This window comes from Heterocephalus glaber, unplaced genomic scaffold (genome assembly GCF_053883595.1).
Source record: "Heterocephalus glaber isolate CG9 unplaced genomic scaffold, H.glaber_assembly_v1.0 deba00001687, whole genome shotgun sequence".
Classification (NCBI taxonomy): domain Eukaryota; kingdom Metazoa; phylum Chordata; class Mammalia; order Rodentia; family Bathyergidae; genus Heterocephalus; species Heterocephalus glaber.
Window position 1 is genome coordinate 21,813,947 of NW_028258412.1, and position 18,828 is coordinate 21,832,774.

Consider the following 18,828-nt stretch of genomic DNA (forward strand, 5'->3'; position numbering starts at 1 on the left):
TTATTTGTTTGTTTAGTTTTTGGGGGTTTTTTTTGGGGGGGATGGAACTCGGGACCTTGTGCTTGTGAGGCAGGTGGCCAAACCACTGGGCTAAATCCCCGGCCCTGTTTGTTTGGTTTTTGAGACAGGGTTCCCTTATGTAGCATAGGCTGGCCTTGAAGACTTGGTGATCCTCAGTACTGGGAGTACAGGTGTATGCCACAATGGCTGCCTTGAATTCTGAATTTTGCCACCAGTCTCTGACAGTTTCTAACTCTGTCTGTTGTTCACGCCAGTTCTCTGCGAAAACCCTCCAGATCACTCACTCAAGCTGCCTTCCAAATCACCTGTGAAGCTGGCATCAATTCCCTGCATTCAGGAACTCATGGGACAACTTCTGAACTCTAAGAAACAAGGCCACAGACAGCACAGACACACAGGGCTCCTGAAGGAGAGAGTCTCCTGTTACCGAAGCCGTATAAGCACTGCTCTGTTGGGGCAGGGGCTGAAGAAAGGTGGCTCTTCTCAGTGGGAACTCAGGTTTCTAGCTTTACAGTAGGCAAAGGGGAATGGAATAACTGCTCTGACCTCTCTGTTCAAACTAAATAAATAGACATCTTTGAGGCCTTACTGGGCAGGGAGGGGCACTGGAGTTCTTCTAGAGTTGAGAATCAGGCCCCAGAGAGGTGAGTAAGTTGCCCAAGGTCACACTGCAACAGAGCAGCCAGGGGCCAGCCACTTAGCACCATAAAAGATCTGATCTAGTTCAGTGTTCTCAGATTTTACCCAAAGAACTCTCAAAAACTGAACTGCTTGGGTAGGCTTTTGTAACTTGCATTGTTTTGGTTTTCTGTTTTTTGAGACAGCATCTCACTATGCAGTTCAGGCTGGCCTTGAACTCACAGTGATCCTCCTGCCTCAGACTCCGGAGTGCTGGGATTACAGGTGTGCACCACCAAGCCCGGCTTCGTAACTTACATTTCAACAATACCTCTGGAGGTTCTGATATAGAGGGATGAGTGAAGTAGTAAAGTCCCAGACTCTGGAGATCCACCAACTGGGTTGAAAGACCTGTCCTCATTTTTCTCATCCATAAAATGGTGACATTAGTACCACAGAGTTGTCATAAGAAATTCTCAAATTTAATATATTTAATAGAATAAAATACTTTCTGATAGTTCTTATAGTATAGTTCATATATAATTTTATATGTTTAATAAAGTACTCAGCTTCGTGCCTATCGTTGGGAAGTACGACTATTATAGCGTTAACTATGTTTACCCGGCGTGAAGGGAAGCGAGCCGTCTCCCCGAGCAGCTCACGCCGTCTCTGGTCAGCCCCGGGCTGTGGCTGCTGTTCACCGTGGGCCCAGGTGCTCCAGTCCTTTGGGTTGGATCCCTACGCCCTTGTGCACAGAGTGGGCTGAAAATTTTCTACCTGGCTTTTTTTCAGATGCAAACTCGAAAGGCTGAGTGCATACCTCCTGGCCACGAGGGGGCGCCAATTCTGCTTGTCCATTGGCTTTTATGGCCTTCGGCCAAGTGCTTTCTCCCTACAGCCTCAGGTTCTCCATCTGTCAAATATAGGTTTGGAGTGGCTCATGGCTCCGGGTGCCTCTAGAAAGGTGGAAAAAAGGTACTAACTACCTGTCCTTCGATGCTCCCCACCTCCACTGGAGAATATTTTTATTCTTTCTTCTTTGGTGCTAGGATGGAAGTCAGGGCTTCATGCATGCTAAGTGTGCGCTCTACCACTGAGCTGCATCCCCAGCCTTTCCTTCTGATCTGTGCAGATAGGGATATTTCAACCCCGAGTTAGAAAGAGAGGGAGAGATACATATGATCTGGAGAACTGAACTAGTCCTACTTTTTTTTTCTTTAGGATCAAATCCAGGGCCTCACATCTACTAGGCAAACAATCTACCCCTGAAGTACATTTCTAGCCTCTTTTATTTTGAGACAGGGTCTCACTAAATTGCCCAATCTGGCCAGGAATTTGAGATCCTCCTGCACCAGCCTTCTGAACAGCGGGTATTGTGGGCGTGTCCCAACATGGCCTGCTCCCAAAGCCCTTTTCTGAGTTGACACTCCCAGGTGCTTTTGTTCTTCTAAATCAGCAAATCTCTCCTGGCTTCCAACCTCTCCCCTTCCAGACCTCAGGCCCCACCAACCTCCAAATGTGTGCAGCCTATCCAAACTGGGGGTTTTCTGAACCAAGGAGGCATTGTTATTTTATTCACTGAACCTGTTTCTACCAGCAGGCTCTCACGATGCTCATCTGCTAGTCAGGGACAGGAACAAACATGTCAGCATATAAGCCAGATGACTGCAGACTCTGTAGTGATGAGAGCTATGAGGGAATGATATCAGGGAACGATACCTGAGATCCTGACATGTGAGCTACTAAGGAAGAGGGATGGTCTCAGTGGAGGTGACAACTGAGCTGAGACACAGTTGGTAAATGGGAGGAGTAAGGGCAAAAGCCACCAGAGCCAGGCACAGCGACGCAAGCCTGTAATCCCAGCGTTCTGGGAGGCTGAGGCAGGAGGCTCTCAAGTTTGAGCCCAGGTCATCATTTTGGGAGGCTGAGGCAGGAGGACTGCAAGTTTGTGCCCAGCCTGGTCAATTTAGCAATGAGCAACACCCTGTCTCAAAATAAAAACAATTTTTTTTAATTTAAAAAAAGAAAAAATTTAAAAAGGGCTAGGTCAGTGGCAGAGGACCTACAGATTTGATCAGATATATACACCGCCAGAGAGAGCTGACCATGGTGATACATGCTTGCAGTCCCAATAGTCAGGAGGTTTAGGCAGGAGGACTGCAAATTCCAGTCCAACCTGGGCGACTTAGCGACTGAGAACCTGATTAAAAAAAAAAAAAGTAAAAAAGGGCTGGGGATGCAGCTCAGTGTGAAGGCCCTGGGCTAGTCCCCCTTACTGCAAAAACAAAACAGGCTACCAGAGAAATGTGTCCAGTGCGGTTTCAAACTCCAAACCCCTAATCTTTATAGTGGAGCTGGGCATGGTGGAGTGTGCCTGTAATCCCAGCACTAAGGAGGCTGAGGCAGGAGGATCGCTGCTGTGAGTTCAAGGCCAGCCTGGGTTCCATAGTGAGTTCAAGGTTGGTCTGAATTACATAGTGAGACTGTCTCAAAAAACAAAAACGCGGAGGGCTGGGGATTTAGCTCAGTGATTCTGACGCCTGCCTCGCAAGCACAAGGACCAGAGCTCGATCCCCGGTACCAAAAAAAATCCATGGGCCGAGGATTTAGGCCAGTGGCGCCTTGCAGGCCTCGCAAGCACAGGTCCTGAATTCGATCCCCGGTGGGGAGGACAGGGGAGGGGGAGGGGAGGGGAGGGGAGGGGGAGGGGAGGGGAGGGGAGGGGAGGGGAGGGGCGGGGCAGGGGCGTCCAGTGCTGGCCCTTACTATGGGTGGGCGCAGGGGCTCCCTCTACTGGTGACAGGACTTAAACTCACATCGCGGACCCTGAATGTAGCTTGGTTGGTGCCTAGACAATGGGCTAATTCTGTCACTAATTCCTGTTTCACATTTATTCATTCAACAATATTTCCTGAATGTGAATGTGTGCCACGCAATATAGTGGCTGCTGAGAGGAGAGCTGTGAAGCCAACAGTGCCTCTTCCTGTGCTGGAGTTGACATCCTACAGGACAGTCCCTTTGCTGGGGACTCAAAACAAAATTGATTGACCTTTCAATGGGCCAACAGCTAGAGACACCCGCCGCAGGGCAAGGCTTGGGTCTCCGCTCCAACGTGACCTCCTCAGAAGAGCGTGAACGCATTTGTTCACTGTCTGTCAAAATGGGATTCCACGAAGGCTGTTTCCCTAGAATCCCTCAGCTTCTCTAGCCAGGTGTGTAACCCCCAGGCCTGTAACCCCAGCACTCTGGGAGGCTGAGGCATGAGTATCTCGAGTCCAGGCCTGAACTACATAGTGAGACCCTGTCTCAAAAAGAGAGGGCCGGGGATTTAGCTTGGTGGTTCCCGCCCCTGCCTCACAAGCCCAAGTTCGACCCCCGGTACGAAGGAAGGAAAGAATGGCAGCGCCCTTACTACCACCCGCTTACTCTGCTTCATTCCTCCACACAGACAGCTCTCTGAACCATTAATTTCACGGGCGTGTGCGCGTCGCTTGCAGCAGGACGCGGCTCCCAGAGCGCGGTTCGCCGGGTCAGCCCGTCCGCTCTCCACCTCAGGTGCGGGCCCCGGAGGCGCTGACAGATACTGACTGAGCTCTCGACCCGCGCTCGCTCTTTTCCAACAGATGTTGCGCCACCTTGCTCCAAGGGGAAAGCGGGCCTCAGGCGGCGCGCAAAGGTTGACCTCAGGCGGCCGACCCGACCCGCGAGCCGGGCGGCAGGAGCCAGGCGGTGGAGCAGCTGCCAAGGTGGGCGGGGCCGTGGGCGGGAGGGGGGGGAGCCGGGCGGGGAGAGGCGGTTCCAGGAAGGGGCGGGGACGGAAGGCGGTGAGCCAGGGATTGTGGGCGGGGCCGTCGGGCGCGAGGATCACATGTCCTTATCGACACCGCCCGTTTCCGTGGCCTGGGCTTCCTGATGGGCGGGGAGTATGCAAATAATCCCGGGCGGCGGCCAATCGCAGCTTGCGCCAAGGGTCCGGGCCCGGGACGGGACGCTGGCTGGCGTGCGGGCTCGTGTCGCGGCTGTGCCTGGCTCTCTGGCGAGCTGCGCTGCGACCCGGGCTGCAGGCGTTTGTCCGACCTCCCCGTCCCGCTGGGTGAGGCCGGGCCCGCGGCGGGGCGCCGGCGAGGGTGCCGCCGGCCGGCCGCTGGTGGTGCCGCGTGCTTCATGCGTCCGGAGCCCGCCCCGCCCCCGAGAAGCAGCAGCCCGGAGCTTCCCCTTGGTGGCAGCGGGAGCCGCCGGAGAGGTCGCCACAGCGGGGACGGGGAGCCCCCGGGGTCCCCGCCGCAGCCCGCCGTCGGCTACCCGGACTGGGTAGGCCAGAGCTACTCCGAGGTGATGAGTCTCAACGAGCACTCGATGCAGGCGCTGTCCTGGCGCAAGCTGTACTTGAGCCGCGCCAAGCTCAAAGCCTCCAGCCGGACCTCGGCGCTGCTCTCCGGCTTCGCCATGGTGAGCTCGGCCGCCCTGCCCTGCCCCCGCCGCCGCTCCTCCCGCAGCCCCGACAGGGCCGTGGGGAGCAGGCCCTGGCAGCCGGGGCGAGGGCGCGACGGGAACACCCGAAGCGGGGCGGTGACTAGCTGTGCAGGTTCCCACACTTGGGGGACTAGGGTGCCTCCAGATGGGCGAGCTCGCGGCGGCAAAAATGGAAGGGACACGGCCGGAAACATGAGTCCCTGAAGTTAGAACTAAGTTAGAACAGAGTCCGGCTGTGCGTGCGGAAAGGAGGGATCGCGGGGGCCGACCCACTTCGGGGCAGGTGTTAGGAAGTGTGACACGAGGAGAGCTGTCGTGCCCCCACACCTGAGGCTGGAAGGTATTTATTTGTTTATTGGCTTCTATTTCCTGACACCCTTGTGCACATTTTCCAGAGCCTCAGCCTGGGCTTTGACAACCACTCGCTACCTCAGTTCTGCAGAAACTCTCCACTGAGTCACTGGGTGTGGGGGAGGAGGGTGGTACACGTTTCCCTAACCTTGATTGATGCGGAGGTGGCATGGCTCCCACCCTCTGTGCCCCGAGAGAAGCTTCTGAGGGCTGGGGTGGGTGAGGCCGCAGCCTGGGAGAAGGGGAACCCTGGGGCCCAGCACTACTTAACAACTATATGATTGTCACTTTAGGTGACATCAGCTTGTGCAAATGGGGTCCCCCTCCCAGCACTCCTTCCCCAGTGAGTGAGCTCAGCCCTTGGCCTTGAGGAAGGGAGTGGCCGCAGCAGGGTGTTTGCTTGGGAATAGAGTGTGTCTGGGTCTCTCCCTGTGTTCTGCAAACAAGTGGGCCACTGTGGGAGAGCCGGGAGATGCGGGATCGGAAAGCAGAGCGCTCAGCTCTGCCACTTGCTGCCCGTGTTACCTCAGGCTGGTCACTCCTTGTCTGGAACTTGATTTCCAAAACGATAACATGCAGACTGCTCTGCAAAAGTTTCTCTGACTTTAAGAATGGAATTGAAGGCACCCTTCAGAAGGAGGAAGAAAGCAGAGAGAAAGAGAAAGTGAAGAGGTGCCTTTCTAGTTTTCAGTTTGGGCCAACATGATGAATTGTGAGAGATCAGCCCCTGCCTGATGCCTACAGAATCTCCAAGAATAGTTGACATTTACCCAACACTCCCTGAGCCCCAGGCTCGGGATAGACTCCTCACTCCTGAACTCGCTCCTTCCTCTGCAGACCTTCCGGTCTGTCAGGGGACTTTCACAAGGCCAGGAACTCATCTGTCAGGGCAGGATTTGAACCTAGGTCTGCTGGCATCCATAGCTAGGTACATGTGGTGTTTGTGATGTATGGAGCTCTGGTCAGTGTCTAGCCGGAGACAAGGTGGGACTGGGCCTAGGGAATGAGCAAAAGTCTCTTTGAAGCCAAAGAAAGTTTTACACCTTGAGGGGAGGGAACCACCAGTTTCATGTGTGTGTGTGTGTGTGTGTGTGTGTGTGTCCGTGTCCATGTGTGTCTGTCCGTCCGTCCGTGTGTCTCCCCAGTGCTCTGGGTTTGAGATGGTGGGACCCAAACTGGGCTCGCATGATGGAATACATATGCCTGTAATTCTAGCGCTCTGGGAGGCTGAGGCAGGAGGATCCAAAGTTCAAACTCAGCTTAGTCAACATATACCCTGTGTTCAAAAAAATGAAGAGGGGTGTGAGGATGCAGCTCAGAGCAAAGGCTGGGTTCAGTCCTCAGTACTGCAACAAACAAAAAGCCTTCTGGGCATCATAAATCGTAGCTGCCCCTTCTCACCCCAGCAGAGATAAGGGTCAGATGGTGACACTTTCCTGTCTTCTCAACTTCTCTTCCTTTGAAGCAACTTCTCAACTTCTCTTCCTTTGCTTCCTAAAAGCAGTTCGGGGAAGGGAGGCTGGGCAGCCTGTGACACAGGTGGGCTTTGCTCCCCCTTACCATCTCCTTGGGGCCCTTATTTTCCTCCGACTGGGTGGCTCTGCTGGCTGATGGCCTCCCCTAAGTTCTGCAGGTGGAGAAGGTCTGAACCCTGATAGCCTCCATCTGGGGCAACAGTTAGCAGAGCATTTTTCTGGGAGAGATTCCGGTGCAGGGTGGGCAGTCTGACCCTGCACCGCCCCCAGAGCCAATACCCAACCCTTGAGGGAGTCTCAGAGAGGAAGGGGTGCCAGGCAGCCCCAAAGCCATGGTGACAGTGACAAGTTTCCTGGATTACTCCCCCTTGGCCTGTGAGTCAGCAGCACCAGCTTCCTGCCCCCAGAGGGCTTCCTTCCTCCAGATCTGGAGAGCCCAAGGAGCTGTTGTGATGTTTGGACCCCAGGGGTGGGAGGGTTGTCGGGGATGCTGAATTCATCTGCTCTGGAGGTGAGGCTGAGGGAAGGTCCCCCAAAAGGCCTGCTGGGGAGTGAGTGATTCCCCACTTCCCACTTGGCGGTGGAGGGGCCTGGCCAGGTGCCAGTTCAGTGTTAGGGACAGGCTGGCAGGCCTGGGGCATGTGGCTTGACTGCTTTGAAGTCTGTTTTCTCCTGTGTCTAAAGGTAGAAAGAACCTACTCTCAGAGCTGGGGTGCAGCTCGATGGTAAAGCACTTGCCTGGCATGAGCAAGGTTGTGGCTTCAGTGCCCAGTACTGCCAAGAAAAACAGTGTCTCCCCTTGGGCCACGTAAAGATTCATTATGAGGCTGCACTGGGTGAAGGAAGGGTTGAGGAATTTCAGGATTGGGACTCTTTGTGGTTTGCAGATGCCATTCCCTCTCCTAACAGCTTTTCTGCAAACAGCCACCCTCCCCTGGGCATTGCAGAAATGAAAGGAGGGCAGGGGCCCTGCCTGTGGCTAGGATCTGTGTCCCCGGTGCTCCTGGCCAGAGGGGACCCTGGGAGGCCTTGCTGCAGGCCATCCGCCTCAGGTTTCCTCTGGGCGCTGGACAGCCAGCCTGGGCCTGATCCTGTCCCCCGAAGGACCTCGGCAATCTGGCCGCAGGGGAGGGCAGGCTGTAATGCTAGCCTAAGCAGATGATAATTGGGAAGGTCAGCCTGCCACCGTAAACAAAATGCTTTCCATGACCTGGGATCAATTATTTTTGGATTATCTGCCTCCTCGGGTTCTCTGCCCACCAGCACCCTTTTGTTCCTGGTCTGGAGCAGTTCACAAGTGGCTGCGAGTTCTGTGCCAGGGAGTTGGAAGGGAAATGCTCAGATCATGAGACTTCATTGAGCGGAGTGGGGAGGCGACATGGTGAAATCACAGTCCCTCCTCTGCACACATCCCAAAGTGATCATCCTGCTCTGGGTGATCTGGCTCTTGCTTTGGGCTGGCCCCTGGGCCACGGGCTCCACATGTGCCGCTGCCAGCATCATCTGCCTGCAACCTGGTGAGGTGCAGGGTCAGCCTAAGCGGACAACTTGCCCAAGGTCACCTGGCTAGGGAGCCACAGAGCCTTGTGACTGGTGTTGGAAGAGAGCAAGTCTGAGTGATAGGAAGACAGAGCTGAGAAACTGAATTCCAGCAGAAGAAAGGAAGACAGGGGCCCAGCCTGATCTGGACCCAGTTTGGGTTCAAATCCCCGCTGTGCCTCTTAGGACTGTTTGACCTTGAAGAAGTCATTCTCTCTGGGCATCTATTTCCTCATCTATAAAATGGGGCAAGCGAGGCATGGCAGTGCATGACTGCAATCCCAGTACCCCAGAGGCTGAGGCAGGGGGATCGCCACAAGCTCAAGGCCAGCCTGAACTACATAGTAAGATCCTGTCTCAACAAAAGAAAAATAATAATAAATAAAATGGACCAACAGGGCTAGTATAGTGCTTGCGTAGCATGCAGGAGGCCCAGGGTTTCAATCCCTAGCACCGTAAAACAATGACAATAAAAAAAGTAAAATGGGGTCATAATAGCAGCTTGTTGGAGTGAGAACTGGTGTATATTTGCAGAGCATTTACAGTACCTGACCAGGAAGCTTACCGCCCTCTTCGCATGGCATCCAGTCTACTGTCAGAGCGTGACTGAGTGAGAAGGTGATTCCAGCCGAGCATCAGGGATGGTGGGGTTAGGGCTTGGAGAAGAGCCCTCTGGTCAGGGAAATGGCAGGACAGTTACAGAAAGAAGTGAGGTGGTCTTGGGGCAAGGCTGAGGAGCTGGAGTGACTAGGCTCATGGGTATGAATAATGGAGGACCCTTGATTGGGTATTTAGGAAGCTTGAACCCTTGTATAGGCAATAGGGAGCCATCGAAGGCTGTAGACAGAGGGGTTGTATGAATCTATAATATTGGTGGCAATGATTATTATTAGTTACTGAATCCCTGTTATGGCAAGCATGAGTCTGAACTCTTTTCTTTCAATCTTTTTTTTCTTTTTTTTTTGGTACCGGGCATCGAACTCAGGTCCTTGCACTTGCACAGCAGGCTGCAAAACCACTGAGCTAAATCCCCGGCTTTTTCTTTCAATCTTAATCTGTACAACAGCTCTTGAAAGTAGGTACTCTAGACAGGAAAACAAACGTTCCTAGAGGCTCAGGTCACTAGAGAATAGGACTCAAGCTCTGGTCTGTCTGATTTGGGGCCTTTTCCACTCTGCCCCTGCCCCCTTCACTGGTGAAGAGTGAGCCTTTGCAGTCTTCCAGATGCCGGGCTCCGGGTGCACCATTTGTGTGCTGGGCTTTGTGTAAATGGAATTTTGCAGAATGTCTGAGACAAGGGTGCTGTCTGCCCAGCAGAGAAACCTTTGTCCAGCTTCAAGTGCCCGAGGTGAGTTTCTGGTCCTCTCAGTAGGGTGAGCCCTCCTGCTGCCGGGTCCCTGCTGGCAAAGGAGGAGCCTGAGCAGGTTGCCTAAGTGGCACTATGGTGACAGCCGGGGGCCGGGGGTGGGGGGAGAGTTCCCTCCTCAGAGGAAGAAAACTGAACACCAAGTTTAAACATGATCAGCAGATTCCCCTCCGATGGCCCTGCTGAGGGACTTCAGCTATCTCAGAAGAGAGAACCACAAGGCCGGGATGTAGCTCAGTGGCACCACGCCTGCCTGCAAGGTCCTGAGTTCGATCCCTGGTACGCCCCCCAAAAAAGAAGACCACACATGCTTTGGTTTGGGGCACAGGGCTTTGATCCAGGACTCAGCCACCTTTTTCAGTAAAGGGCAATGCTGTCTTTGTGGTACTGTCCCGACCCTGCCACTGACCGTAGAGTGTATGTAAATTAATGAGTGTGGCAGTGGGCCAATGAAACTTTACTTACAAAAATTAGTCTTGCCAGGGATTTAACTCAGCAGCACCATGCCTGCCTCGCAAGTGCAAGGTTCTGAGTTTGATCCCTGGTAGCAAAAAAAAATTAGTCTGTAGTTGTGGTCTCTAAACTGTGTGCTAAGAGTCAAACCCAGGTCCTCGAGAATGCCAGGCAAGTGTTCTACCAATGAGCTTACCTTTGAGCCCAAAGCCCTATCAAAATTGTTAGCATTGGGTGGGTGAGGTGCCGCACACCTGTGATCCTAGCACTCAAGAGGCTGAGGCAGGAGTATTGCTGCAAGTTTGAGGCCAGCCTGGGCTACACAGTGAGACTCTGTCTCAAAAAAAATGTTATCACTAACCTTACTGATTTGTATGGTTAGAAATTACATATATCCCAGGTGTGGTGGCATGTACCTGTAATCCCAGGCCCTGGGCGGCTGAGGCAGGAGGATTGCTTTGAGTTTGAGGCCAGCCTAGACTACACAGTGAGATTCTGTCTCAAACTCCCTCCCCCCCAAAAAACAAATTACAAACTGGGTGTGGTAGCTTTAGTACATGCCTGTAATCCCAGCACTTGGGAAGCTGAGGCAGGAGGATCACCACGAGTTTGAACCCTGCCTGGGCTACATAGTGAGTTCATGTCCAGCCTTAACTACATAGTGAGACCCTGACTCAAAAAAAAGAAAAAGAAAGAGGGCCAGGGATTTAGCTCAGTGGTTTCACCGCCTGCCTCGAAAGCACAAGGTCCTGAGTTCAATCCCTGGTACCAAAAAAAAAACACCCCACCCTGTAATTATAAACATACATAAAAATAAAAATGGAAGAGTTGAAAGTAGCAGATGAGCTAAATAATCATGTCATGGAAGGTCTAAGACAGTCTTTCACTTCCCAAGGGATCCCCTAGGGTTGTCATCCACTGGACACTTGGGAGACCCTAGGCTGAACATTGTGAAGGTCAGGCCCCTTACCTGCCCTGTTCCTTCATTTCCTCTTACTGAGCCCCCCAGGGGAGAGTAGAGGAAGCAGACATAATTCCACCTTAGGACATGATTGGTAAGCATGACAAAAGGGAAGCATGGCTTGAAGGTACTTATCACAGTCTAAAAATATTTATTTGCTTATTAGTGCCATATCTCCCTAGCCCCCTTCTTAGGGACTGCGATACTGCTTTTTGTTTTGTTCAGTTTTTTGAGACAGGGTCTTGCTGTATAGTCTGGGCTTACTTGAACTCACTGTCAGTATATAACCCAGGCTGTCCTTGAATGTGTGGCAATCCTCCTGCCTCAGCCTCCCAACTGCTGGTATTGTTGGCCTGCACCACCACATCCAGTGAGATCTTGGTGTTTTATTCCTGCATTATTTCCAATAAAGCCACACAACCCTTGATGCAGTGACTCTTTTCTACCAATGAATAAATGCCGTGGTATTCACCTGGGAGGCTAGAGACAGGAGTAACTTGGACGATGAAAACTTTCAAAAATCAGAATTATCCTAATGAAGAGAAAGTCCCAGCCTGAAACTGGGCCTGGCGGCACACACCTGTATTCCCAACACTCTGGGAGGCTGAGGCAGGAGGATGACAAGTTCAGACCTAGCCCAGGGATCTTGGTGAGTCTCTGCAAGATAGAAAAAAGTCTAGGCCTGTCTTCCTTTCTCCATGTACAGATTCAGCTCGTTAGTGGCTTCTGACATAAATTTGGTGAGTGGCAGCCAGCATTTTTGTAAATGACCTGAGAGGAATGAAGTGCCAGCTGCACTGTCCCTGAGGACAGGCAGTGTTGGCATGCGTCAGGGGTGAGTGGTGCTCGGTGGTGCCTTTGTCTGTTATAAAAGTGCATGTGTCTATCTATAGGAACATTTGGAGCACCGGACTGTCGTAATCAAGGGAGTTTGTAAATTGCCCTCTCTCTCTTTTTTTTTTTTTTTGGTACCGGAGATCGAACTCAGGTCCTTGCGCTTGTGAGGCAGGCGACAGAACCACTGAGCTAAATGCCCGGCCCTTGCCCTCTCTTAATAGTTGCTTTGCCATTGATGTGGGGCTGGTGGGCTGGGACCACTCTGAGTGACCCAGTGTGACTGCAGCTTGAGGGCCCCCAAGGGATGAGCCCGAGAATACTGGTGAGAGAAGCTGGATTCTCCAGCTGCAGGTGCTGAGACTGGACCTGGGCTTCCAGGTGCCCAGGTCTCCCCCTGCCCAGCACAAGTGAGGAAGGGTGGGTGGCAGACGCCTGGCGGAGCCAGCCAGGGTCACAATGCCTCTGTCTCCCCTGGGGATTGGTGTGGGGGGTCTTCCATGCGGCCAGGTTCAAGGAGGCCCAGGGCTGTGCTGTGAGCTGTTTATTTTGGGTTAACGGCCTGCTCTCAGGCTATATTTACCTTGCGAAGCTGTTTGCAATCTGATCTGATCTGATCTCTCTGGGACTCTGCTGGGGCCCTGGAGTCAGCTGCCAGACCGCAGGAGGCCTCCCTGCCTCAACTGTCCCCATCAGGGAACACATTTCCCAAATGGGAAGGGTTCTGGAGAAAGCAGTGACTTGGATGCCTGCGAAGCCTCTTCATCAGGGCCCATGATTTACACCAAGCCGTTACTTTCTCCTCACTGAATCACATCTTGCACACAGCCCCACCGGGCTGCACTTGGTTCCTAACGTGCATGGCCAGCCGGGAACAGTGGGGTCCAGGGAGGTAGTGGGGTGTCCTTCCTCTTCCTCTGAGGGCTGGCTCTCCCCAGCCCGAGGCTTGGTGTCCCAGCAGCTGCGATTTCTGGCTCTGGAGCCCGTAGTGTGAGAGATGGTGCAGATTGGGGTGGCTCTGGCCGGGTGAGGTGGGGTGCACGCTCCCCGTACGGGGTTGGGGATGGTACAGAGGAGCCCAGAGCAGGGGCCAGGACCGGGGCGAGCAGGGTTCACCTTCTCCAGCCTGGGTCGGAGTCTGGGACCTGTTTCTCTTCCGCTTCGAGCTCTGTTTAGCTTTTTAACTGAGATTTATTGAGCTTTGCCTAGGGCTGGCTTGTGCTAAACATTTACACTTCAGAACCTCATTTAACCTTCCCAGTGACTGAGGGAAGCGCCCTGTGACCTCCATTGTACCAAGGCTTTAGTTTATTTTACTTTATAGTACTGGGGGGGGGGGTGAACTCAGGACCTTCGAACTAAGCTACATCACAACCCTTTTTTTAATTTTTCACTTTGAGACAAGGTCTCACTAAGTCACTCAAGCCCAGACTGGGCTTGAACTTCAACCCTCCTGCCTCAGCCTCCCAGAGTGGTGTCACAGGCCTGTGCCACATATAAATGGACTTTACAGTGGCTTTGACTTCAAGTCCCGTACTCAGTAGGAAGATAACCCTTTGGACCGCTGGTCTCACCTCTTTAGAGCCTCAGTTGACACATTCGTAAAAGAATAATACAATTGAGTCAAGCATACTGGCATATACCTGTAATCTCAGCACTCTGGGAAGCTGAGGCACAAGTTGAAGCCCAGCCTAGACAATTTGGCAAGGTCCTGTCTCAAAATAAAAAATAAAAGAAGGGCTGGGATGTAGTTCAGTGCAAAGGCCCTGGTTCAATCCTCAGTACTGAAAAAAGAAAAGGTAATAATGATGGTACTAAGAACTGTCAGCTCTTTATTGTATGCCAGGTCCGGTCAGGGGATCTGTGTCCTCTGAGCATCTTTGGATGCTGGTGACAGCCCCAAGCAGTAGGCCCTTTTTTTACAGACATGGAACCTGCATCAGAGGGAGGCTGTTATATGTTTGGAGGTCACCAGCGCATATGTGGAGCCAGGCCTCTGGCAGAGAGGGTGGCTGGGATATGAGGCTCGGCTTGGGATCCCTACTCCCCTAGACACCCACCTAGGGGCGGGGACGCTTCTGGAGAGGCTGAGTACCAAGGACCTGGAGCAGCCAGGCTGCGGCCTCTCCTCTTGTCCTTTCTCTGGTTTCAGGTTCCAGGACCGACCGAAGGGCCAAAACAGGAAGAGGAAGCCTGGGGGCGGGGAGGCGAGGCCTTTCCCAGGTGAGGGCAGGGCTGGGGGCATTCGGGGTGTCGCCCTAACCTGCCTGCCCCACTGCCCCTGATCCCTCACCCGGATGGACTGAGAGTTCTCAGGGTTGGCATTAGGCCACCAATGATCTATAGCCAAAATCGTGACGGCACTGTCCCAGATTTACAGGGGCTGGAGCTGTTTGGTAAACTCCCAGGCTACAAAATATCTATCTTCATTATATTTGTGGGAATTCTTTTTTTTTCTTTCCTTATTGGGGATTGAATTGAGGGTCTTCCTACTGAGCTGCATCCCCAGTGCTTTCTATTTGGAGACAAGGTCTTGCTCACTTCCCCGGATTGGGTTTATACTTTTGATCCTCCTGCCTCAGCCTCCCATAACAATGGGATTAGTTATGAGAATTCTTAGGCAAAACAAGGGAGCCTTTTGAAATGGTCTCAAAAGGCCTATGAACATACAAACCTGGGTGTTGTAAGGAGATTGCCTGCCTTTTTCCTCAGATTCTTAGAGGTCAGCTCTGGACTGTGACCTGGTTCTGGCCATGGCCCCCTTTCTCATAGGGGACGGTCCTCCCTAAGGCGCTATGGTAAAGCCAGGGTTTTCTGGGGCTGAGTCTACCCTCCAGGACAGTTTCAGGGAGACAGTGGTTTTGTGTTTGAGGTTCTAAACTGAATAATAACGGCTGAGTGTGGTGTGTGCTGTCATCCCAGCACTGGGAGGCTGAAGCAGGAATATCACGGGGAGTTTGAGGCCAGACTGGGCTACATAGCGAGACCCTGTCTCAATAAACAATAATAATGAAAGCTCACTTTTCCTGACCTTTGAACTCTGTGCCGGGCACTACGTATTTCATGTGGATGAGCTTAATCCTCCGGACAGCCCTCTGAGGCATGTACCATTACTCCCATTTACAGATGTGTAAACTGAGGCAGAGAAAGTTCAAAGACCTGCCAGAGTCATGCAGCCTAGCAAAGGGCAGAGGTGAGAGTTGGGAGCCAGGCAGGCTGGCAGAGGAGAGCTCGCCCCCTCCCTGGGGTCCTGCAGGGCTCAGGCTGCAGCAGCTCCCGCCCTGCCTGGGGCTGTTGGGCAGACATCGGCATCAGACTCCCCTCTGAGCCTGCCACTGAGACAGCAGCGCTCTGTAGAGTCACTGCCCTGCCAGGCATGGGGTACACACCTGCAGTCCCAGCTATTTAGTGTGTGTGCTGCCGCAGTGAGACCAGTCCCAGCTACTTGGGAGGCTGAGGAAGGATGGCAACTTCAAGGCCAGCCTGGGCAACTTAGTGATACCCTGTCTCAAACTCATTAAAAAGCTAGCATGCATCTGTAATGCCAGCACTTGGTAAGGCTGAGGCCAGAGGATCACAAGTTAGAGACCAGGGTGTCTCAAAATAAGTAATCTAAGAAAGGGCTGGAGGGGTGGCTCAATGTGCAGGCCCTGGGTTTAATCCCCAGGACCACAAATGAAGTGGAGTAGCTAGGCGTGGTAGCGTACATCTGTCATCCCAGCACTCGGGAGGCTGAGGCAGGAGGATTGTTGTGAGTTTGAGGCCAGCCTGGGCTACATAGTGAGTTCAAGGCCTGAACTACTCAGAAAAACAGAGAAACAACAAAAGCAGGGTGCTGGGGGTGTAACTCAGCGGTAGAGTGCTTCCCTAACATACCTGGGGCCCTGGTTTCAGTCCCCGCTTGATGCTGTTACTGTCACTGGTGCCTGGGCCCTGGCAGCACACTCGCTGCTCCTGCACCGAATCTGATGAGTTGGCTATTTTGTGTGAATGTGATGTGCTGGGCCCAGGTGACAGGGGCAGGTGGCATGCCCCAGAGTGTGGCCCTGGTGACCTCAGGTCTCCAGGAAGCAGGTTGCAGTGGGAGCGCCCCCGCCCAGGAGACAGCCCAGGGCTGCTGGCGCCCGCTTGCCCCCTGGGGTTGAGTTTGGCTCTTCCCGGAAGCCTCTCTGGTTCCTCGTTGCCTGTGTGCTCTGCTCGTTCTCAGAAAGGGCCTCCATGTAACCTGGAGGCTGGCCCTGTCCCCCCTTCCTGGTCCTCCAGCACAGGTCAGCAAGGAGCAGCCCTGCTTGGGTGGGACCAATGGGTGGCGATGCTGCTTGGAACCTGGGCCCTTGCACATGTTAGGCAAGCGCTCTACTACTGAGCGACAGCCCAGTCCCTGTTTTTATTTTTTTTTTGGTACCGGGGATCGAACTCAGATCCTTGGGCTTGCGAGGCAGGCGGCAGAACCACTGAGCTAAATCCCCGGCCCTCTGTCCCTGTTTTTAAATGACAGTGAAATGTGCATAATGTCAGATTTACTACTTTAGCCACTTATGGTGGTTGGCTGCCTATGGCAGCACTGCCATTTGGGAGGTGTTTCCCATATTCCAGGAACTAGAAGATACTTAAGGAACTTAAGATAATCCTATGAATTAATAGGCTATCCCTATCTTACAAGTTAAACTTTCTTGAGGATAGCCAGGCATGCATGGTGGGATCCCAGCACTCAGGAGGCTGAGGCAGGAGTATCTCCACAAATTTGAGACCAGCCAAGGGTACATAAAAAGTTTAAGCGCAGCCTGAAATACATAGTGAGACCTTGTCTCAAAAAAAAAAAAAAAAAAGAGGCCTGGGGTTTTAGCTCAGTGGCACTGTGCCCACCTCACGAGTGCAAAGTCCTCAGTTCAATCCCTGGTACCAAAAAAAAAAAGAAAAGAAAGTTCAACCAGAGAGGTTAAATGACTTTCCTAAAGACACTCAGCTAATGGGCTCCAAGGTTTCTTTTTTCACCAGTTTTCTTTGTCCTCAAACCTAGGTGGATGGGTTTTATCAGGCCCCCCCACTCTCTGTGATACCGGGAATTGAACCCAAGGCCTTCACACACTAGAGAGAAGTACATCTCTCTAGCCTTTTTCTAATTTTTGAGACAGGGCCTCCCTGAATTGCCCAGGCTGGGCTTGAACTTGAGATCTTCCTGCCTCAGCCTCCTGAGACCTGGGATTTCAGGTGTGCACCACCATCCACAGCAGGCTTCATTGTCCCAGTTACATCCGTGTGGAAATTGAAGGCCAAAGTCCCGCCAGTCTCTGCTTGCAGGAGGAGCAGGACTTGAGAGGGACTCTCTCCACTCTAGCATTCACCTCACTGCCCCTCCCTTCCCTCAGGTGGCCATGGTGGAGGTGCAGCTGGATGCGGACCATGACTACCCGCCAGGGCTGCTTATCGCCTTCAGCGCCTGCACCACGGTGCTGGTGGCCGTGCACCTGTTCGCACTCATGATCAGCACCTGCATCCTGCCCAACATTGAGGCGGTGAGCAATGTGCACAACCTCAACTCGGTGAAGGAGTCACCACACGAGCGCATGCATCGCCACATCGAGCTGGCCTGGGCCTTCTCCACCGTCATCGGCACGCTGCTCTTCCTGGCCGAGGTCGTGCTGCTCTGCTGGGTTAAGTTCCTGCCTCTCAAGAAGCAGCCGGGCCTGCCGTGCCCCACCAGCAAGCCGCCCGCAGGTGAGGCGGCTGCCAACACCAGCAGCAGCGGCATCACGCCAGGTCAGGCAGCGGCCATCGCCTCCACCACCATCATGGTGCCCTTCGGCCTGGTCTTCATCGTCTTCGCCGTGCACTTCTACCGCTCGCTAGTCAGCCACAAGACGGACCGACAGTTCCAGGAGCTCAACGAGCTGGCGGAGTTCGCACGCCTGCAGGATCAGCTGGACCACAGAGGGGACCACCCGCTGACACCCGGCAGCCACTATGCCTGAGCCCCCCGGGCCGGGAGCCTGGGCCTCAACGCCCTTCCTTCTAGTGGCCTCGACCTGCGCCAGCTCAGGGGCAGCCTGTGTGAGCCAGGGCTTCGCAGGCACAGAGTGACAGGAAGAGGCTTTTAGAAAAACGACTGCACCTTGAGACTTTGCTTGGAGAGAATAAGCACTTCCTGTTCTTCCAGCTCCAGGGAGGAAGTGGTGGGGGCAGAGTGAGGACAGATGCTCTCTGTCCCCTTCCTCCACCCCTGTGCCAGTGCCACCCAGACACTTCCGTTCCCACCTCCCTCCCCATTTGGTGTCGAGCGTGTGCGTGTGTGTGCACGCGTGAACACAGAAATATACTCCTAAGGGACACCTCCTCCTTGTGTCTGTGTGTGTGTCATGGCTCGGCTGTCTGGTGTGATTTCTCCTGGTTCCCTGGTCACCGGAGCTTCCAGGTAGAGTTTAAAAACTTGGGAGCCAGGGTTGGTGGTGCATGCCTGTGATCCCAGCACTCTGGGAGGCTGAGGCAGGAGGATTACAAGTTTGAGACTAGCATGGGCAATTTAGGGAGACCTTGTGTCAAAATAAAAAATAAAAATGGGGCTGGGGATGTAGCTTAGTACGAAGGTCCTGGGTTCAATTTCCAGTACTGCAAAATAAAAGAGGGGGCAGAGGCTGTAGCTTAGAGTAGTACAGCCCTTGCCTAGCTTGTAGGAGGCCCTGTGTTGGATCCTCATCACTGCAAAAATAAAAGAGCTTTTAACCTTTTTTTGGCGGGGA

General features: G+C 53.3%; 1 protein-coding gene across 1 annotated transcript; it reads left to right on the plus strand.

Moving 5' to 3' along the window:
• Positions 1-4,617: 4,617 nt before the first annotated feature.
• Positions 4,618-18,424, plus strand: LOC101699660 (calcium release-activated calcium channel protein 1). The gene is made up of 2 exons (XM_004843859.3): positions 4,618-5,088; positions 17,461-18,424. The coding sequence occupies exons 1-2, from the start codon at positions 4,804-4,806 to the stop codon at positions 18,061-18,063; spliced, it is 888 nt and encodes a 295-aa protein (XP_004843916.2). The 5' UTR covers positions 4,618-4,803; the 3' UTR covers positions 18,064-18,424.
• The last annotated feature ends 404 nt before the right edge of the window (positions 18,425-18,828 follow it).